Below are 22,874 nucleotides of genomic sequence, written 5' to 3'. Positions count from 1 at the left end.
TTGCATACAAATAAACCCTTTCCTCACAAAATCTCAATCAAAAAATATATCCCTGAAAATCAGATACGTAAATGACTGATTTCCTCTGCTCGTCTTCACCTGTGCTCTTTATTCAGAGTCACTGTTAATCTTTTTTTGTTACTGTTTCGTCCGACCACGTTGCAGGACGCAGTTTACATTTTACAGAACTTGAATTCCCAAATCAGTCAACATTTACTAATGGTGATACCTGCCACAATACCACTCGCTGGTGTGAAACAGACGCCGTGCGAACTTTTACATGTAAAAAAGTTTATCTCTCAAAATGCTTAAGGTAAACTTAAGGGGTATTTTTTTCTCCGCTTTGTTACTGGAGACACGTGTATTGAACTATTATTACTGCGCACCACCGCCCCCACCTGGCCACGCTCGTAACAACAGTACTCTGATAAAGTTTATTATAATACATTATAACTCATCATACTGTATATATCAGAAATATGACAATTTCAATGCTAAACGCTCAATAAAAAAGCTATACCAGATTTCTTTTTTCCAGGATTTTGTCACAATTTTGTGTGGGAGCCTTCTGTGACAAAGGGGTTACATTTATTTTTTTTTTTTAATCCTTAAGTGGTTTAGCTGTGTTACTGCAGTATCACACGATTTATGATCAGTGTCAGGTGATTGCTGCCTTTAACTTTTATTATAGCTTCAGTTGTATTTGATATGTCACATTGGACAGTCACTACGCAGGACCACTAGAATTGTTTAAAACATTTCTTTGATGGGCCAGACTGTTTTTTTTTTTTTTTACATGGATACCACCAAGTAAGAAGAAGAAAGAAAAAAAAAAAAAAAAAAAAAAAAAAAAATCACAATATTTTTTTTTCAGTAATATAATCTTTAATCAACTGAATAATGTATGGTTTACAGCAGGCCTTCTTGTTTAAATGTCATGTTCAGCCCAGTCTTAAAACCAACAGACTAATATGTTAGCATTTGTTTATATCTGTCTCAAAATGCTTATTTTACAAGCTTGAGTAGAAAAATTCAGAGTGGCTTCTTCTTGTCTAGAGCAACACTAAAAGTCGGACGTCGTATCAACTTCCAGCTTCAACTGCAAAGGAAAAGCAGGTCAGCGACACACACACAAAAATAATCTGTAATGACACTATATACGATTTTGCCTCAGTAAATAAAAGCAATATATTTACAAAAGCAAAAAAAGGAAATATTAACATGAATAATTCAGGGATAAAAAAAATTAAATCAGCCCATTAGCGGTAACCTCTGAGCAATGCCACTTTTTGTTTGGGTTCCGTGCTGACGGGATGCGGTTGGACACGAGCGCTGCAGTACAAGTATTTCTTTAGCAGAGAGGGGTTTGGTTTGAGATTGTGTGGGCCCCCGTCTTCTGACATTGAACCACGTAGTTCCTTCACGGGACTGACACGTCTTCCACTGCATAACACGTACACAACAAACTAAGTGCTGAAAACTGGTGTTTGGGAAAGTGTTTGTGTGCATTATGTTGTGGCAAAGTAAGAAGTCCAGGGATTGACACACTGCATCCCAGTAGTAACCAAAACAAACTACAACCCATGGCCATATTTAGTTGGGAGTTTAGGTTAAGAACTGATACACGTCAGGAGGGGAGAAAGACGAAACACACCCGTGGTTCCTGACTCATCTTGTGCCAAACCAACGGACAGCGGTAATATCTGAGGTAAACCCCTGCCAAAGGTCATGACCCAAGTGCTTATCAGCAAAAGTACACCGCTTTCTGTAAAATTAATCTTTCCTTCAAGAAAATGGCAAGTTCAGGTGTTGCAGTTTTTTTGCTCAACTGCACCACTAAATCAACTTAATAAATCAGTGTCATTTATCTTCGTATTGGTCCCAGAGCAAGAGCTGAGCAGTAGTTCTAGTTTCTCATTCATGTAGTAGATGTGTAACTGAAAATGCTGCACATAGCAAAGGAAACTGCATTATATACAAATCCATTTACACAAAAGGTCCAACGGACATTACGGACAGACAAGGACTGTTCTATTAAGAAGCAGGACGTTGAAAACAAAGTGACCGAGACATCTCAGTTTAAGTGAACGTTGGCATTGCCAGCAAGGTGCAATGCGGTCTCTTTCAAACTGTGTATGTATGTGTATGTGTGTGTGAGAAAGATTTCACAGTTGTCACACTGCAAATATCAAAATGACAGCTAAAACTCAGCTTCGCGCTTCCTCAGATTTAAGAGCAGCCCTGTCGGCATATGCACTGTAATGCCCTCTAAATCAGGAGGGACTAGGACTGGCAGGCAGGGTGGCAAGTGTGATTATTTCTCCTGCAAAAAGCAGAGGTAAAAATAAAGGGAAAGGCTGCTTCTGATGATATACAGTGAAGTCCCATATTACGTTTACATTAACGTACAACAAAAATGAAAGGATTAAAGTAAAAAAAAAAGCTACATTAGGCAAAACACAAATCTCTGCAGAGTCACTAATGAGGCAATATTGTTTTAGTATCCAAATACATCTGGGTCAATCAGGTCTTCATAGACATGCAAACCTCAAATTCCTGAGGCCAACAAATACTGCAGAGTTTGATTAACAACAAAAAAGCTATAAGAACATAATGTTATGCTGTAATAAGACATCATATACATTTTACAGGACACAAACCACCATTTGTGAGCTAAAAGCCACCACTTTGCCCAGTTCGGTCAGCCCATCCCTCCCAACCACTTCCCTTTCAAGTCGAAGACCACTCCATGCAATTGCTTGCAGCTCAAGCGGCAGAAAACATTCACAGGTAAACAGAACTGCATCTGCTTCTGTTTCAAACAAAGTTCAAATTTTCCTTTTTAAAGCATTACACAGTGGCAAATTGTTCCAGTAAGCTTAACTGTAGTTTATACATTTACAAATAGCAGACATGTAAAATTAAAACCACACAACATGCGTGTGTGTGTGCGCATGTGTGTGAGAAATGTATACATTTAGACATGCCTTACGTTCAGGGCTCTGCTTGTGAAGAGGGGAGGTTAGTAAAGCCCTCCTGCCCTTATGCTACCCCAACTAAGAAGTCATGCGACTACCTCCACAGGGCAGGCCCAGCCAAACACACTCCTCTCCCACATGCTACGCTGCACATTACAAGCTTGCTCCAGCACAACATACAGACGAACACACTGGCCGAGACTTGGGTTCGAACGCAGAGCTCTGTATTGCATAGAATGAGAAGAAAGGCTGCAAGCGGTCTGAGGTTGGGCTGTGCTATGCATTCTCCAGGGCAACAGGGACGAACCCGCAGCACAAGGAGGTGGATCGTGAATCAAAGTGGTTCTCTTTTGTGAAAAAAGAAAAACGAGCAGCTGTTCGCTTGAGTTCATCAATTACAGTGCTTCATTTTCCGATTGTATGGATCCTACTGTTCTCCAAGTGACAGAACAAAAATGAACTACTCCATCTATTATACCAACTGTTTTTCAGTCTGAGATGCTAAAGGATTGTCTCAAAAGTCAGGAGACGCAGGCTGAATGCAGGACTGCTACCACTCAAAAGTGAGCTGCTTGCAACATCAATTAAAATTGATGGAAAACAGAAAATATCTGAAATGAAACAGTACCTCAAAGCTAAAGCCTATTGCACGTTCAAAAAAGATACAAAATGTTGGATACACATTACACAAAAGGAATAGCTATACATAAAAATCATTAATCATAAAATTTGCATAAAATTAACAAATAGTGAAAAACAGTGAAACAATATAGCAGGCAATTGTGTCTTAAAGACCACTTTCTTTTTATAGACCATTCTACATATGCATTCACACATTAAAACAGCATCTACATGAGTGGTCAGTTCTGATTGTATCATCAACACATTGTCATGTCTTCATTATACATTTTTAAGACCACTGTTTTGCATGGTCAGATACTTAACTGTGCGATTAGGGTTACTTTTGAAAAGTGCAACAAAACATTACCCAAAAAAAAAAAAAAAAAAAAAAAAAAAAAAAAAACTTCAGACATACGAGAACATTTACAAAAAAGATGGGGGGAAGCATTTTAAGCCAATGTTGCTGCATAGCTGGGTTCTGTTTAAAGCAATTTCTTCTGACAGCTGGAGAAATACAAGGGAAAAATACAAAATTAAGCGCTTCTTGGCTGTTAAGTCATTTCTTCATTTTCCACACTTTAAAAAAAAAAAAAAAAAACAATATCAACCACTTCCTGGAAAAAGACCTGGGAAAACACCTAAATAGCGATGCTTTCCAGCGAACACCATCCTCATGGCTGTGGCTCCAAGCGAAGGTCATACTTCACAGACAGGTCATGGTTGGGGGGTCAGAGGGGATGCCAGCAATGGCAGTGGCGGTGCCCCCCCCCACCAGGAACACAGCAGTGCTGGATTTGGAGTGGCTGGTGTTGGGTTGACTCAGATTTTGGCCATGGTGAGCATTCCCGTTGTTGTTGACCTCTCCGTCCAGGGCAGTGGTGGACACGACCCAGGTCGAGGGACGCCACCGCTTCAGTGAGTAAGGCGTCTTCACACGCTTCTTAATCTTCTCACCCGATCCCGTTTTCCCATCCTGCAGCAAGCCCTCATCTGAAAAGTGTAACAATTGGGAACTGAGAATTCACTGAAGAGACAACTCAATGTTCATTGCTCTCTAGAGGCCAAAACTTGGAGTAAGTTTGTACTTTTTCTGTCTGGGGAAAAAAGTTTATACCACTGAAAGCCTTGGTATCACTGGCTACTTGTAAGAGTATATATTTTCCTAAGGATTACTATAACAGGGCTGTTTGTGTGGAAACTGAAAACAGCCACTATGCAATTTAATATTTGCTCTACATTATTGCACCCCTTACTCAAAATCCATTTAGAAACTACAAACTTCTGTAATTTGAAAATAATATGCTCATAGTAATCGGATACAGGAAATTCAGAGTTGGTCTTGTCAAAGTACAAAATCTGTACAGAAAAATCCCCACCCAAATGTGCTAAATAAAACTGGCACTAGACAAGGAATATGGATAGCCTTGAATACACCCATTTGCTTCCCGTTATTTTCCTGGTTATGAATTTGTCAGCGCTGAAGTCATCTCTCCTTTCCGTGATACACTGATCTCCTCATCCTCATCAGTTCCCTCACAAGCTACAAAGCAGAAAGTTCTCCAGATTCTTATCACAGCTGTGAAATTTCTGCCAACAGGCACCATTTAGAGGACATATCCACTTGCATCTCAGTGAAAACAGGGTAATGACTTATGTAGTACCCTGCCTTCACTGCTTGAGTAGGGCAGATAGGCACTAATCCCCTCACCTCATTTGCTCTCTCCCTAGATCAAGAACCACATGGTATCTAAGGACATTTAGATGCACGGGGGCTTACAGGTAGAGGAAGATGACTGGGAAGGGTGGAGCAATCCAGCGAAACATACCCTGCAGGCAGAAAGAGTCCAGTGTGGTGGAGGAGAGGTCCAGGGAGTTGGGCCGCTCCGCTCTCCTCGGCTTGTCCTGCCGCAACAGGGCCTCCCCCTGCGGTTCTGTGGCTACAGCGACCAAGTCAGAGGCTAGGGGTGCTAAAGAGGGCTGTGTGCTGGGACAGGCACCGTTGTTGTTGCTGTTGTTATTGTTGGAGTTGGTGCGACCCGTGTGGTGGTGCAGGTCCGGCAGCCGGTCCCGGGCAGCAGGCTGCTCCCTTTGCAGCAGGGGCTCATGCTCATCCGGACTGGAGTTGATGTTCAAGCGGCTGTCCTCGCTGCTAAGCTGAGACTGCAGCAGAGGGACAGAACCTTCAGCCTGGGGCCCTGCGGGATTGGAGTTCCCAAATGAGGCGGCTGGGCCTGTGTACCCGCCTGCAGCAGCTGCAGCAGCTGCAGCAGCCCGGACCACAGGCCCGTTGTTTGTGATTGTGACTAGGTGGGGTTCAACAGCAACTACTGTGTTCATCTTAGCTACACCAGTTTCTACCTGCTTCAGGTTGGATTTTCCATGCTTTCCAAACTTGAGGCGCAAGGAGGATGACTCCTTACCCAGGGGTTTGGTATTCAGCGGCAGAGTGGTGGGCCGCTTGGGTAGGTTCTGCTGCTTGGGCAAAGGGAAGACAGTGGTCTGGGCATCTCCAATCCCACTAACTCCCACTCCAAACTCGGTCTGCCCCACTGCCCCTGTCCCACTGCCCCCTGTGACCTCAGCAGCCAGCTTAATAAGCGGGTAGAGCAGACTGGAACTCCCAGAGCTGAGTGGGTCAGGAGCACAGAACTGCTTCAATGAGTGTTCCATCAGGTTCTCATCAGAGCTCTCCTTCAGGTTCTTGTCCACTTCCTTAGGGTCCAGCTTAGTGGTCTCCAGATCTTCTTCAGTGAGCTGCAGGCACACAGGTACTGGTATCACTGTCGCCCCAGCACTGGTGCCTACCTCCTCTGGGTGGCCTGACTCAGAAATGGTGGTCATGATGGTGCTAGGCGTCAAGCCAGTAGTGCTGGTGGTTGCAGTGGTGCTGTTGGAGAGACTTACTGAACTCCTCTCAGGGCTAGGCAGTCGTGCTTGGGCCTGCTGCCGCTCATAGTTTATGGAGTTGCGGTTCTTTTCTCCAACCCCAACTGCTCCAGTACTGCCACCGCTCCCCTGACCACCCTTCCCACCACCTGAAGAGCCTCCCAAGATTGAGGCTTCACTCTGCAGGTTCTTCACCATGCCCTCATGATCCTCAATGTAGGAGGAGGAGGAGTAGTCAGGGTAGGGCCCCATTTTGGGCACCCTACGACTGTGAGACAAATTCCTGCAAGAGAAGACAAAACCAGTCAGTATGCCGGAAGTTGTGACACACCACCAGGAACCTTAGTAGCCAGGTCTGTTGGGTTCCATCTCAATATCTCCATTACCCCTCTGTGATACATGGGAGACTGGTTTGTAGAAGGCACCTCTCATTCTGCAGCGCTGTGCTCATGGGGTTAACTGTTGGGCTCACAGACTTGTTGCGATCCCAGATGAGTAGCAGCTCTGCCATGCGCTCCTCTGCGCACTGAGCCGTGAGTCGCGCTTCTGCATCCTGGTCCCAGCAGTCTTCCATTGTCTCCTTGAGCGAACGAACTGCCTGTTAGGAGAAAAGGAAGATGAGCCAAACACTCACAGCTATGGCAAGCCTGAAGGCCCTTTTTCTGGGGTCAGGAAATAACTGGAGTTAGAAGGATCTAGACAGGTATGTCTAACCAACCAAAGGAAAGGGGGTGGAGTTTTATAATGTTGCCTCTCAGGGACAGGGAAACTGAACAGAGAGGTCACTTATTGGTTAAGTGCATCATGCTGACAAGAGAGGTGTTTCCTGGTCCTCACCAAACTGTTCTCCTTCCATGCCTCAGGAAACTTTGGCCTCTGCTTTTCCCTTGACACAAGAACTTGCATGTCCTCAAAGGAAGGGTGGTTCCCCACCTCTGCTTGGAAGGCCATCTGGTATTCCGGCACTGTCTCCCCTACAGAAGGATTGTGAAGAGGGTCAGTCAGGGCTTCAAGCATTGAAGGGGAAATTTCATAGGACTGAGGATGTTGATGGAAGGAGGCTCACCAGGAAAGAGATCAGAGCAGCGCATGAAGATCTCCCAGTAGATGAGGCCAAGGGCATACATATCCACCTGCTTGAGAGCAGACTCACAATCTCGCAGGTTTACTGCCCCTTCCAGCACCTCGGGAGCCATGTAACGTATGGTGCCCACCTGGAGTAGGCGATAAACAGAGGGGTAAATGGGTCTTGGTTTAGCTTCCAACAGATTTCTTCAATAGCCATATAACACTGGGCGTGAGTAGTGACAATGTACTGTAGTGGTCAGAGCTGCTGCCTTTAGATCCAAAGGTTACAAGTTGGAATCTCACCTCCAGCTGTAGTACCCTTGGGCAAGGTACTTACCGTAAATTGCTCCAGTAAAAACTACCCAACTGCAGAAATGGGTAAGTAATTGTAGGAAGATTAACATTGTAAGTCGCTTTGGAGAAGAGCATCAGCTAAATGAAAATATAGCATCATCAGCAAGAGCTAAAAGTGAGAAGATCCTGTCAACTGAAGTTATTTTATCAACGTCAGAGGATTATTTATACATGGGCTTCTAAACCAGAGTCTCACCTCACTGATGGCAGCATTCTCCTCCTCGCCAGGCCGCACCATCCGGTTCCCAGTGAGTTTCATGGACAGCCCAAAGTCGCTGATCACACACGTGCCATCATTCTTCACCAGAATGTTCCTGCTGTTGAGGTCCCGGTGGGAAACTGCTGGCTTGTACAAGTCTAAAGCGTAGAGGAAACGGCAGCTGAGAATTAACCCTTGTCAGCTCCTGGTCATAAGGAACATATTTTAAAGAACAACTGTACTCATGCTATTCACAACTCTTTTTAAAAACAGAAGAAAACTACCAAGTTCACTTGACGTGGCATGCAAGTTCTACAGATTCTTAAAGTACTTCAACTGAATATGAACTGAAGATGATTAAGGGTCCTTTTTTTAAAAAACAGAATCCATATCAAACACTAGAATCTCCTAAGTCCATATTATCATTGTTTCCTTGAATGTACCGCATTTCTGCTGCTAGTCATTTAAATTCCACAGCTTCACCGTTAATTTATTTTGTTTTTTATTTTATTTTTGTTTTTTTGTTTTGTTTTTAATGTTCAAACTCACACTGCACATAGTTTTCCACTAGAAGGCGCTAAGTAAAACAGAAGGCATTTTGAAGAAAGCACTGTGGTTTTGGAAGGAGGGAAGGAAGATGGGCCTTCTATCCCTTTCCTTGCAAATTTCATAGTTACTATTGTCAGTACATCAAAGGACTCTGAACCACTACAATAATTTCAGTGTAACATCAGGGGGACTTTATCATAGGAACAAGGTGGGCCTTAGCTGTCCAATCAACCTTGCAGAAAAAAACCTGTTACTATGGCACATAATTCCCCCTGCCCCCCATTTAAAAATAATAAAAAAAAAAAAAAAAAAAAAAAAAAAATCATTCTAAAGATGATTCTGCCTGGCCCACATGCGCTCATTGTTTTTCACATGACTTCCCCTCTTTCACCAGTATCAATGCTTTGAGAACAGGCATCACGTGTCCCTGAATGCCTCACAGTGCCACAGTGTTTATTTTCTCAGCACCAATGGAAATTTGTTCAAATGGAAGAGAAAGTGTATGCATTTCACTTTAAACAAACAACCGTCTCAGTGCCTGCAGTCTGAACTTGTCTCCAAAAGTTTAGACTTGAATTACACGCGACTGTTCAGTTTTTACAGAAAAACGTTCCTCCAAGCCTCTTCCTGAGTTTCCAAGCTTAAGTATAGCTCCCTTCCATAGATTTCAGGATTGCTGTCTATTGTTTGTCTATTTTCGGCCTTGGGCTGAAGAGTGGTATATTTAAAAATAAACAATGAGTCAAGAGCTCGGAGTAATATTTCACCAAGCACATGAAAATGTGCACAAGACAGTTTTTAGTAACAGTCTATTTCTGGACATGTTGCTATATGGTAGGGAGTACTTATTCCCCCCCCCCCCCCCCCGGTTCATTGATTGCAGCAGAACGCTTCAACTACTGCTGGGATGAGTTCCAGACATTATTACAGGATTTCTACAAACCATCACATTCTACCTCAAATCTCCAAGCGATCCCCACATATACTCAGCACATCAAGGGGTCACTGTGGATCCCATTTCATTTATTTAAATAAAGACTACAATAGGGAAAGTATAACACTCAGAGGTCAGGTTTCAGGAAAGATCAAAGCCTAGTCTGACAGATGGACATATGGATAGAAAGGTCACCCTTTGTGTAGTGAAATATCCAGAAATTGAATGAAAACTATGAACTGGCATAATATTTGTGGCACTGCTTTGACATATACTTTGTTTCAATTGCCACAATTCCATTTATCTACTAATCATTTGTGCAATGAATTATGAACGGACTACACTGATGACAGATCTCAGCATTCAGTGGTATTACTACTAATATTCAACTGATGTCTGGCGTAAGGAATGACCTTCAGCTGTCCACATCAAACAGAAGATGCTGGTTGCAGTTTGTCCTTTAAAGCCATGAATTATTGATTTGTTCCACTTCATCTCCTTTTCCAGGGCCTGTGAGTTCTCTTTCCAAGTCAGCATTTACAGATATGTGTTAAGTGTAACCAACTTAACTTTCTTTTGAGAAATCAACTCATGGCTTGTTTGCATTTTCTTAAAATCTATAAAGACACAGCAGCTTATCAGCATGGTAGAAGTACAGTAGATTGGAAAGAATGTTCCGTGCAAGACCAGCAAGCTGACCATGGTCTGGGCGCAGAACTCACCTCCTCGCACCAGCTCCGTATGGAGATAGGCTAGGCCTCGAGTGACTGAGTGGGCCAGACGGCAGCAGCTCACCCAGTCGCCTGCCTGCAAGTTCAGGTACTGACACAAAGAACCCTGTCCAGAGGGGTACCAATGGGGGGAGGGGGCACAGTAGCAGATAGAGACCAGTGGAGGTGAAAGACAACATGAGCAGGAAAAAGTAGGGTTACGGAGATAAAGGAAAACGGGTACACAAAGAAAAATACAAGCAGAATTTAACTTTACACACAGGGCAGCTCATCAACTATATCACCTCATTACATTGTATTTTTATGTTAAGTACCATAGTAATGTCCACGTAGACGTTACAACGTTCCTCTGATATATTAACTGAACATAACCTACAAAGTTTGGTGTGCATCCCGGTTCAGCAGAGGCCCATGTCACTTGTGCTAACAGAATATTCTCTAGCAGGTGTTAGAATTACTGCCATGGTTCTACAAATCCAGTTAGAAACCTTGGGACCACACATCAGCTAAGAAAGAATTGAAGGTATAAACGAATGAGCAGCTGATAAGGGGAGGGAAACCCTCACTCTAATCACTGTTTTCTAAATCTCATGACAAATTTGTTTTCAGCTTGAATTTCACATTTTCCTTTAATTTTCAGTGGAAGTGGTGTCAATGTGTGTTTTGCACCTCCTATTGGACAGCCACACCTTGAAATCCGTAGTCCAAAGTGTTTGTATTCCATTTATTACTCACATGTGGGTAGTACTCCATAACCAACAGATACTCCATGCGGCCGTCCGTTGTCAGGCGCCCATCACCCACAATGAACCGTGCAATGTTGTCATGCTCCAGCAGAGGGAGTCTGTAGATTCCGCGTTCGTTCACAAAGTTCTGCCGGTTGGCGTACGTGAACACCTTGACTGCCACGGGCCGCTCATCAAGAGAGCCCTTGTACACCGAGCCATACCGGCCTCGGCCAATCAGCTGAGGAGAATGGCCAAAACTGTAGTTTAAAATTTTAAGGATTACATGTAAAATTGTGGGCTATATAAATGCATTAGGATACGAGCTTGTCCAAAGCAAGAAGAGTTAACAAAAATAAAGTTCAGAGGACCCACCTCTAGCAGCTTCAGGCTGTCCAGGTCCAATGAGGGTTCAGACGTTGCTGCCTCCATCTCATCCATGTTGTGCAGACCCTGCTTTCTGTTTCCTTCAGCCAGACACACAACAACATAGAGGCTGGGGTAAGGGATCATGAACCAGGTCATACGAAGGCCTCCTCTAAACCCCATCACATAGCTACTCACCTGTCAGCATTCGATATCCAAAGAAGAGTGCAACAATGAGAACGGCAACAATGGAGACCGATGCCAGGGCAATGACGATTGCCTCCTCACGATACAGCTTTGGCTCTGAGAAAAGTGGAAAGAACGCATCACTTAGCAACGCACTGCTGCATAATTGGGTTGCTGCAGGTTGTTCCACACCATGCCAGCAGATATTTATCTTCACACATTTTTCCTTCCAACTGCTTCAATTTTTTCATGTCATCCTCTGTACAAAGATGATGCTTTGATACAACTGTACATTAGAAACTCCCACAATACAGTACTACAAAAAAAGCAGATTTCTCCTGAATGCTAAAAGCAACATCAACCACAGCAGAATGACAAGTCTCACATACACACTAAAGGGCTCAAGTCAAACATTTACAGTATATATAACAGTACATCACTTTGGAGAATAGCATCTGCTAAATGAAATATAAATATAAAATGCTAGTTCATGTGTATAAGCTCACAAACACACACAAGTACTTGCAAACTCACCCTCTAAAATAATCACACACAGACAATGACAGTGGGACCAGACTCTCTCTCGAGTGTTTACGTGTACTGGAGACAGAGCCATGTTGGCATGTCATGGAGCGTCTAGTGCCCCCTCCCTCTCACTGCCCTGTGGAATTCCACTCTGCCCAGTCCCCTCTTCTCTCCTGTTGCCTCCTGCTCCTTATCTCTTTTCTCCTCCTCAGCTGCTCCTTCACCTTGATTCCCCCATAAGCCCATAATTCTGTCACTGAATTCTGCCCAGCTCCTGGGAGTAAGACACTCCTGCCTTCCATATCTAACACATGCATTCATTTATTCCTTGGATTTCTGTGACTCAAACATTGGAAATGTCAGTCCTGCCTCCTATTAAGAAATAAAAACAGGAGGAGGAAGGCACCCCACCCTTTTCAGGCAGACTGGCGTCTTGTGCTATGAATGGTGTTATGGAGCCAAGGAGGAGTGCGACTGGACTCTCAGAACCCTGGTCGCAGAAGGCTGCACTTCCTGCACATTTCCCAGCTCTTTAAGTAACAGGTTCAGTAAAAGGGCACAACTGCCCTGAAAGGCTGGATATAAACCTGCCTCCTGAAAGGACAGGGATTTTCTCCCAAATGGGAAACTGGAAGGAACATTTATTCTCTCTGCTAACAAGGAAGAAACAGCTTTTTCAAAATGACATGGAAACAAGGCCTAACCAAAGTGGCAGGAAAGTAACATTTTCCTGTGTCAACTACAATACAAATCTTTCCACAAGTAGCTAAGTGTGTATTCCATTTCTAGCTTCTCTCAAGAGGGCACTTGGAAGCAAATGACAAGATGTTCAAGAGAACTAGGGCACATTTACACTTCCCTAGACTGAGACAGCAGAGGGATGACTGGAACAACGGTGCAGCAAAGAGCTGGGTTGTCTTACATGGCCACTTTCTGGCTTATCAACACAGCACAAGAGGGCCAGCTCACAGCAGTAGGGACAAAGAAGAACATGAGAGAAAGTAGTGAGGATTCCAGGATGATTTAAAATCCCAGGTGCTGAGAAAAGAGGCTTGAGGAAAGACATACATACACATACAGTACAGACAAGCAAACACGAACACCTGATTGAAAGTCAGAGTCTGAGACACACACATACAGAAATAACCTGACAATCAACATGCATGCACCTCAAACAAAACAAAAAGCTAGTCACATAGCGAGTTTGGGATACACAATACTGGCATGAAAACTTATTTTAGATACACCAACATCTGCTAGAGCGGGCAGCATTAACTTTAAAGTAACCCTCATAGGTGTAATCAACACTGCACGTGACGAAACACCTTCATCGTAGGGCCATTCTGCGACCGCACGTCACAGATTAGTCGTTACTTATATCTGGGAGCCAAACAGCACTCAATTCCCATTAGCGCTGCTGTTCTGCAAGCAGGTGAAATGGCCTAATGAATTAGGTTATTACCAGAATAGTAATAATTTCTGCAAAGCACTCATTTCATTACTCTTCAGTTTCAGAGTGGTATGTTACTGCAGAGCACAAGATAACAAAAAACTAAATACAATTTATTTCAGCCAGCAGGGCAATCAATGTATTTGTTTACTCTTTGCAGAATGAATGGCTCCAACTCCCTCCCCGTCAGCAAGCGCAGCGTTCAGGGCTTGGTACGTACAAGGGGATCAGTTACCCCCCCACCTACCAAAACATCTGCACTGTGCTCTTTTTCATCTCCATACCAGAGAAGAGCTGGTGAGAGTTGGCTGACAGACGGGGCAGAAGGACCAGAAGGAAAACTGTATTGAATGGTGCAGCTGCACACAGCTCAGAGGACTGCATCTCACTCTGCCCATAGTGGGACTCAACCTATGGTGTAGCTAATGCATGTACCCCCCAACCAGTCCAGATGGTGTGTTGGACCAGTTTTCCCCTCAGCAAGTAAGGTGTCTTCATTATCACTGTCAACTTGGCAGCCCCTTAACAGTGAGTAATGCATTCATGGCAAAAACTCCCATCTGCTTTCACAACCTCCCATATACTCAGCACAGCATAGGCAGGTTGCCCACCAACACACCCCTTGAACTGCTGACATGGGTGTGAAACATTCACAGCCCAAAGGTCTGTGTGTCTGGCATACATCATTCTGATCTGTGTGTTTATACACGCTGGACAGCTTTGCAGAAGGTCAAGTCCTGTTATTTAGTAAACACTAACAGTGTGTGGCCCACAAATACGGTTTCGCTCAATGTACTGTATGTATGACACAGCTATAGAAAAAGCACTGTCAATGTAAAAGTATGAAGGCGCTGTTAACAATCCTTGTCCCCACCCCCACACCAGCAGGAGTCTGCATCGCTCTTGTGCTCCTCAGCAAGCTCCGTGCAGGCCTCTTCCTGCTCCTGCGTTATCTCTGTCGGCAGGAGGAGACGGAAGGAAGGGGGGCCCTTTTTAGTCTGCTGTGGCATAGGGGGTGGGGTTGTGCGTGTCCAGAAGCATCCCACTGAACAAACCAGAACAAAACTCCCACAACGCGTGGATTCCACCCGACAGACTGCTGGCGTCGAGAACAGATTATCAGCACTCTGACTGTGGAGGTGCGTACGGGTGTATGTCAGCAATTCCCACAGCTTTGTGTTGCTCAAAGACACACTAAAAAAAAGCACAAATATGAGGTGATACCCGCTGATATGAGTCTAATGGGTTACTTTTTGTACATGCCTTTTTCTTCCACCATACGTACATCAGATTCTAATTAGGTGTCTGACTGAATGAACTGAATGAACAAAATGAATGTCGGTGCATACGGTGAAGGAAACTAACTGTACTTAAAGAGTCACATCTGCAGCTATGTCTCTTTCTCCTAATGTAAGGCACAAATTGTATTTTCTATGACATCTACATCGCTTTGGAGAAAAGCATTTGCTAAATGAATAAATGTAAATGTAAATAAAGGAACATAAAGCACAGACTTTACGCACCAGGTGACGTGTCTAATTAGAGACTCACAAGGGAACCTGGATTACAATGAGACACTTTCAAAAAGCAGCATGAATAAGACAGTTTCTTATCTAACCAACGGTCTGACCCACAGGTCTGCAGTTGGGCGTGAAGCAGACGGCAAACGTCCTCAGGCTAGAACATGACACTTGATGGATGGCCTATCCGTCTGAGTCTCGCCCACATACGCCTGTATTTCAAATGGTCTCGAAAAAAAAGTGGAAAGTCTGGCAGTTTAAGATGAGAGGAGACTATTATAAGGAACACCAGTACTGTTACTGGTTCCCCTTACGAACACAATGCAAACAGAATTAAATTATCACTGGAAAACAGAATTAAATTATCACTGGAAAAATTTCCACCCATCTCAAGACTGCAATAGTGAGAGAGAGAGAGGGAGGGGGAATCAATGATGTTGGGGGAAGTCGGGTATAAATCCAAATGGCAAGCCTTGTAAAGGGTCCAGAGTGAATGAGCTCATCTTTATTACTATTTCATCTAAAAGGGATTTGTACAAATGCCTATGGACAGGGCCGATTGTCTCCCTTGTTCTGTGGATTTAAAGAGTCTCTGGACTGATGCCCACCTGATTTACCATTACCTTTCCAGGCTTCACAACACCTTTATTTCTATTGGACAAAGGGCATAACCTCATCACATATGCATTAACCTTAAAGACATACATACACACAAAACACAGCAGCCATCAGGCTAGACTACCCCTGTGACAGACAGCTCTTACAAATCATCTCAATCTAAACATGCAATATTACATGGTAGAGACCCCTTGTCTATTCATGAGCCTGTCCCCAAGCCACAGCTGTCTGACACACCCCTCAGATCCCCTCCTGTAGGAATCTGACATTTTTTCATAAACATCTCCCTTCACAGTGGCCATACAGGTGATGTTAAAAGGCTGTGGCAGGCCTGGTGGAAATGGAATCCTCTGTTGAATGAGCTTGGGCTTTGCAGCTAGCAGGCGCTCACGCTGAGATGCTGCTTGTCAATCAGCCTTGAGTCTTGCATCAGAATAAGCTCCTCAACTCATCAGTGTGGGTGTGAGCATGTCTGTGTGAATCACTGCTTGTTGGTAAGTCTACAGGAGACAGTATGTGTCTGAGGTGAGAACACAGGTGTGTGTAAATACGTCTGCTTGTCTGGGTGAAAGTATGTGTGTCTGTAAGCCTGTCTGGTATCTGTGTATGCATTTGTATGCATAGCAGTGCATGTCTGGACAGAGGTCTACATATTTGCAGCGAGTGCCCATGCGCACACGTGTATGTGTACATGGGTGTGTCTTGTGAATCTCTGCTCCGATTCAATATACTTTCCCAAACACATACCTACCATCTTGTCACCATCACACTGTCACTAGAGGCAGACACACAGCCCTGAAGTGAGGAAAGGCAGTGAGAGCTACAAATGCCCAGCAACTCTGTCTGTGAAACAGACTGTTAGGACAGATGGGTAGTAGGACCACTAAAATTTCCCACCACCCCCTTACCCCATACAGCCCTTGTGTCTGGCACAGAACTATCAACACAGGAAAGTAGGAAGTTCTGTCACATGCATGGTTAGCTGCATACCACATTATCAACGTATGCAAAATGTTATCCACTAGAATTCAACACTCCACAACCGACCTCTCTATACAGTTCCTCAGCCCACACCCTCGCATCTCAAATTAACACACTGTTTGAGGCCTTTTCATCCGCCAAAAAGGAATATAAGGAAAATGGCTCCAAGGCTGTCCCTAGCCGCATGCCACAGGACAATAACTCGCACGACGCCTGGTGACCCATTCATTGCTTAGTTCTTCTATTCACTCTCCACTGTGATCCTGCTGTGATTTAAGTCTGCAGTGTTTTACTTGTTCATGGCAGAGCTGAGAATTTCCATAGATCGACTCATACAGCCAGAGGGGAGGGAAAGAACAGGGCGGCACAGACGCACAGTGAGCAGCGCTGCTGTCTCATAGCGCCTGGGTGGTGCAGTCTGTGTGGAGTTTGTGTATGCATGGGTTTCCTCCGGGTGCTCCGGTTTCCTCCCACAGTCCAAAGACATGCTGTTCAGGTTCACCCATAGTGTGCGAGTGACAGAGAGAGTGTGTTCCACTGATGTATGGATGAGTGACCCATTGTAAGTAATGTATCTAGCAGTGCAAGTCACCTTGGTGAATAAGGTGTGTGGGCTGATAACACTACACAGAGTTCACTGGAAGTCACTTTGGAGAAACGCATCTGCTAAATAAATAAATGTAAGAGAAACAGAGATATGAAGGAAAGCAAAATTTGTTTTGCCTGAAGGCAATGTGCCACCCACTGGGTCCACAGCCTTACTGCTTTTGATGGATGAACTGAAATATCTGGTCAGGGGTGTGTGCTGTCCTGGGCTTAATGGAGTTCACGTGAAGGGAAAGGAGGCAGCAAATTGAGAACTTAGTACAACATCTGTCAGAAGAACAAGACAGGTCTCAGGCTGACCTCAGTAGGGGAGAGTTTGTAATAGTGCAATATGGCTGCCTCTGTACATTAATGAAGGAATAGTCAGCAAGAGAAAAGTGACCACTGCAAACTTTTATGAAGATGACTATGACTTACGGATAGGCTGGGCACTGGTAGGGCTGGGCGGGGGGAAGTTCTCTGTGAAGTTCACATTACACATGTTGGTACTGCAGCAGCAGAAGCGGTAGGTGCCATTCTGGATGAGTTGGGGGGTGTTGGTCACCACGCAGCGGTCATCATGGCACTCCTGTTGGTCACCAATGTGAGCCCAGCAACCTGTGACAGATATGAGGAAAAATATGCTTCTAGTACACACACACACACACACACACACACACACACATTTTCAGAACCGCTTGTCCCATACGGGGTTGCGGGGGAACCGGAGCCTACCCGGTAACACAGGGTGCAAGGCCGGAGGGGGAGGGGACACACCCAGGACGGGACACCAGTTCGTCACAAGGCACCCCAAGCGGGACTCGAACCCCAGACCCACTGGAGAGCAGGACTGTGGTCCAACCCACTGCGCCACTGCACCGCCTCCCTCCTTGAGCAGGTACTTACCCTGAATTTCTTCAATAAAATTACCCAGCTGTATAAAAGGGCAAATAACCGTAGGCATCTTAACATTATAAGCTGCTCTGGAGAGGAGCATCAGCAAAACGAACGAATGCAAATACGAGCCATGATATCTCCTCTCTCACACAACGCGTATCTGGGCTGCGCGGTCAAATGGATTATTGATCACAGCTACTGGATGCAGGCTCCATTCAGCACTGTGTCGTTTAAATATTAACCTGTGTGGAAGAAGGACACTGGAAGGAGCTTCACGGAAATGGACAGGCACTGGAACCCGGAGCCACAGTTCACAATGGGGGGTCTGACCGTGATCCTTTATCTACACGTTTATAGAACTAAACACGAGAGTCCAGTAAATGTTCTTCTATGGTTTGATCACGAGAAGCAAAGATGTTGGGTTCATCTTTCTAAATCCCACCCCATCATCATGTGGGGATGGACCGGTGCTCTTCCACTCATCATCTGAAATACTTATACTGCCAACTAGTACTGCGCTTTTACACATTTGGTTTTGTGCGGTGGTGATGAAGGCAGCTTATCGGACGCGTGTGCGGCAGCGGCTCGCCCTCAGCGCTGAAAGTGAGCGACCGCGGAGACCGCGACACTCTCTCTGGCGACGCTTCCACGCACGTGTCCGATGAGCTGCCTTCATCACCACCGCACAAAACCAAATATTCTCTATATTGTCAACATAGATCTTATGCACACCAATCACAAACATGCAAATACAGGCTCCACCCCCAAATCCTGCCCCCCGTAGGGAAAAACCCACCTTGCTTGACCAGGCGGATGTTCCCATCGTGGGCCTTCTCCCACAGGCCATAGCAGCGGCTGCCCTTGGCACAGCGAATGGTGGTATTCTCCCATGAGATACGTCCATCACCACCCACGTGCTGCTCATCAAACTGCTGCTGGTGGTCGTTGAAGGCACACTCCCGCTCCTCGCTCTGAGCAGCTGGGTGATGGAGAGGACATGTTCAGTGGGTGGTTAAGAAAAACACACACACCCAAACACAACTCAGTCACTTTACAGAAACATGTGCCTGAAAAGGGAGCTTTCCACAGAAGGGTGGTAAGCAGGGTTATACCACAGGCCCATCTGCCACCAGCTCAAATGAAACTTAGCTACTGGGCTTTGGATACAGAAACCATTTTCAGGGGGACTGTATCTTATTGATCCTCTTGTTTCCTGACAGCACCCTGCTCAGACATATGCTCATAGCATACAGATATACGCAATTCGCCGCAGTCATTCCAACCTCTTAGCACCATGGCAACAACTGCAGAAGGCGGACCACTAAGGATGTGTCCTGTTCCAGTAGGTATGCTACCCCACTCAAGCCCCCATTGGGTCTATGTCACAGGATTCATTGTGGATAGACTGTGAAACTGGCTCCCCTTGTCATCTATCACTCCACCAACTCCTTCCCCAACTGTCTCCTCCTCAGTGACATTTATAGACAACTACTTCCTGCTGTACTGATGTGTGTGAAATAAAATACCTTAGTGTGTCTGCTTCACGGATACACAGACCATTCTGTAATCATTCTGTTGATCGTTCTATATCCATTCCATCTCCTGCTTGCACAGTACAGGAGAGGATGGAAATGGAGAAGCGATGCTGTTCCACCAAGCAACAGTCAGAGGCTGAGACATGAGGGTGTTCAGAGGCTTGTGGTACACACTGAGGCAAAGGTGACAGTGATGACAACTGAACCAGGAACCTGAACAGAATAGGGAAAAGTCTGCTGACAAAAGCACTACGAAATAAATTACTTGTTGCCGTCCACAAAAAGAGCCAAGGCTGGGCACCATCCCAGAGGCCTGCATGACCTTAATGGGAGATCTCCTCCCAAAGCATACCACTTTCAATACTGCATCCCTCTCCAAAAGTGAATTCAGGGGCTTATTCACAAGGTTACAGCTCAAGCATGTCTAGGTGGGCTGTCACAATAAAAGTGAACCACCTTCCAGTCCCTCTTGAGTTCCTTGATGCCCTGCAGATTAAGAACTGCCATTTCCCCAAGTGGGCTGAAGAACCATAAGACATACACACTCAATCTAAGAACGTGAAGAGCACAAGTTTTGTGCACTGAGTTCTTCCAAAAAAAAAAAAAAAAAAAACCATGGCAGATATTCCTTTCTGGTTATTCATAACCACATTAATGGGAAACTGACAAGTGCAGGAACTTCCCAGTTGATTCAGCCTGTAGGCACTTTAAGTGAATGTGCTGGAAATTTGAGTCTCTGCCATCATTCTATTGGCAAAAACTTCAATATATATTTCTGAGAACTGTTAGTTTGTTCAAAGCTGACAAGTTACATTGTTATAACATAGTAATTAGATTTCATTAATGAATCATGTTTATTGATGTGTGGTCATCACTACTATACAATACTGAAAACAATTATATTTCAATTTTATTTCTTAGCACTGTCTCAGGAACTGCTTTCACACTTTTATTCAAATAGGCTCACATTTACTAAAGCAATTGAGGTTAAGTATAAGTTGTTTACTTCCCAGGATTTGGACAACAAACTGTGTGTGAGAAACATCACAATATGCACAAGGAATCATCTCTGCATGCTTGCACACATGATTGCATGCCTGGTTCTTTTAACAAAAGCAGAGACGGGTCATTAGTTACTATGGTTTCCTGTAATTTGGGAGGAAATGCAGTGGCGACCAGTACAGGCCACGTGTGAGAGTGTGGGGGAGGGGTCTCCTTCCCACTGTGAGTAGTACAAGGCACACAGAACTGCTCTGAAAATTATGCAAAAATATGTCTTGCAGCTTCAAACCACCAGAGCAGAGTGTACACAGGATTGTTGGTAGGCTGCGGCTTGGCACAGGAGGAACAGACACACCCACCACGCCATGAGTGTGGTCTTAGGCACCATCAGTATTCTTGGAACAGCCTAGAAGAAGGTGGCATTTGGAGTAGAGATCCTCCCCTCCCTAGATCAGGCTGGCTAATGAAACACTACACCATTCTCTCTAACTGTACATAGAGCAGGGACCCAGCTCTTCAGAGATTCCCTTCCGTCCTCTTTCCCCTTTAGTGGAAGGTCTGATCTTGCTAAAGCTTCACTGTCCCAGAGCAGACCTCAAGCTACTCAATTAGCAAAGAACAGGGAGAAACAGGCCTGCCCCTATCCATCCCACCTCTGATTGCTCTAAAAATGGGAAGGGATAGGTAGTTATGCAAGCAAATAAACAGGCTGCGAGACCCTGACATTATACATATTTTCCTTCAAAGTCCACCTACAGGATTTCAATGTGTAGTACATTTACTCAGTCATTTGTCACAGGGGAACAGAACAAGGGCAAAGTGCAGCCACAAAAGTCTTAGGGAGATTAAGATAAAAAGCAATGCAGGCATCTGTACAATTTATTTAAAAAAAAAAAAAAAACCAAAGTATTTCACCATTCTACTGAACATCTTTCAGACTGTCCCAAAGTGAGCAACTGGCCTTGGAAATCATCAGCCAAAAGTGACACCAGGGCAACTTGCAGACAGGGAAAATAGATGGAAAAAAAAAATAGGGGCCACAGCTGCAGACTTCAGAAAAAGTGGTTGAAAACCAAAACAAATACTGACTGAACTGTGACGCACAAGCACCACACTGGACTAGCAGAAAAATTTTAATTACAGCAATAACTCTAAGCCTTGTTTTTCTCTTGGGCCTGTGCGCAAATATTCCGATGGGTTCTCTCTACCACTGCAGTTTGAAAGTATTTGTTGGGGGGGGGGGACAGAGAGCCAGGTCCCACAAATAGCTCCACCCCCTGAATTGCATCTGTGCTGGACGGCCTTTAGAGGACCATCCAAGTTTAATCGTCAAGCTCCCTGCAACAGCATGGACAGACCTCTGGACTTGAGGTTACACAACAGCTTGACAGAGAGTTAGGGAGGAACAACAGGATTCAGCGTGCCTGAGCTGTTTATTTTTAGAAATGACAATATGCTGGCACCAGCCACCCATTGAGCACAGACACCACATGGCATCATGGGTATTTTATTTAATGATGCGACACACAGCTGAAACCACTGCAGCACACAGTGGGGTTTCTTGTTTAAAAAGCCATGGAAAGTAAGTGATTACGTGAGACGAAGAGAGCAGTCTGGCACTGGTTTCTTAGAAGCACAGTTCCACATGAACTTGAGTGGAGCCAATTTCCCCCCATGTCCCAGCAGATTGGTTCACCCCAGCAGTCTGAGGCCTTCGCAGACTCCCAGGATATGCAACACACTGCTTACTTAGCACCTGCAGGCCTCACCACAAGGCTCCAGGCTGTACACACAAACACATTCTTATACAAAAACATGCATATAGAATCCTCTGGCTGGGCATTTTCTTGTTTAGTAATTATATCACTGGTCCTAAAGTTGTCTAAGTTGGTCTGCCATATGAAAGGTCAAAGGTCTCAACCCCCTGAGGGCAATGCTAATGCAGAGGAAGTCTAGTCACGCCAAAAGACAACCAACAAACTTCAGTTTCAAACACTATGAGGCTGGGCTCTTGGAAAGTAGCTTAAGGGGATTTTCTCACATTTGCTGTTGAGGGAAAGCCTCTGAAAGGTTAGTAGGGAGGAGGGGTGGAGAGAAAAAATTACTAGGAAGGTAATTTGGAATCACTGATACTTCGATAAAGTGTTATGCAACTACTTGTGTG

The 22,874-nt window shown here is 44.8% G+C and overlaps 1 protein-coding gene across 3 annotated transcripts in view; it reads right to left on the bottom strand.

Moving 5' to 3' along the window:
• Nucleotides 1-2,146: 2,146 nt before the first annotated feature.
• The window catches only part of LOC108942470 (bone morphogenetic protein receptor, type II b (serine/threonine kinase)), a 38,200-nt gene continuing 17,472 nt past the window's right edge, over nt 2,147-22,874 (bottom strand). The window contains exons 2-14 of one of the 3 annotated variants that reach the window (XM_029258035.1): nt 18,970-19,152; nt 17,715-17,894; nt 11,610-11,714; nt 11,421-11,512; nt 11,056-11,286; nt 10,312-10,426; nt 8,104-8,264; nt 7,552-7,699; nt 7,323-7,459; nt 6,872-7,083; nt 6,020-6,768; nt 5,426-5,794; nt 2,147-4,589 (exon numbers count right to left, since the gene is read on the bottom strand). In XM_029258035.1, the coding sequence (XP_029113868.1) occupies nt 4,303-4,589; nt 5,426-5,794; nt 6,020-6,768; nt 6,872-7,083; nt 7,323-7,459; nt 7,552-7,699; nt 8,104-8,264; nt 10,312-10,426; nt 11,056-11,286; nt 11,421-11,512; nt 11,610-11,714; nt 17,715-17,894; nt 18,970-19,152 (2,969 nt within the window). In that variant the 3' untranslated portion in view covers nt 2,147-4,302. Of the gene's footprint in view, nt 4,590-5,425; nt 6,769-6,871; nt 7,084-7,322; nt 7,460-7,551; nt 7,700-8,103; nt 8,265-10,311; nt 10,427-11,055; nt 11,287-11,420; nt 11,513-11,609; nt 11,715-17,714; nt 17,895-18,969; nt 19,153-22,874 lie in introns of all 3 variants that reach the window. The other 2 variants (XM_029258033.1, XM_029258034.1) reach the window with 2 other exon arrangements.

This window comes from Scleropages formosus, chromosome 14, assembly GCF_900964775.1.
Source record: "Scleropages formosus chromosome 14, fSclFor1.1, whole genome shotgun sequence".
In the NCBI taxonomy this organism is placed as follows: Eukaryota; Metazoa; Chordata; class Actinopteri; order Osteoglossiformes; family Osteoglossidae; genus Scleropages; species Scleropages formosus.
Note: the sequence above shows the minus strand (reverse complement) of the source record. Positions and strands in the feature narration are given on the sequence as shown.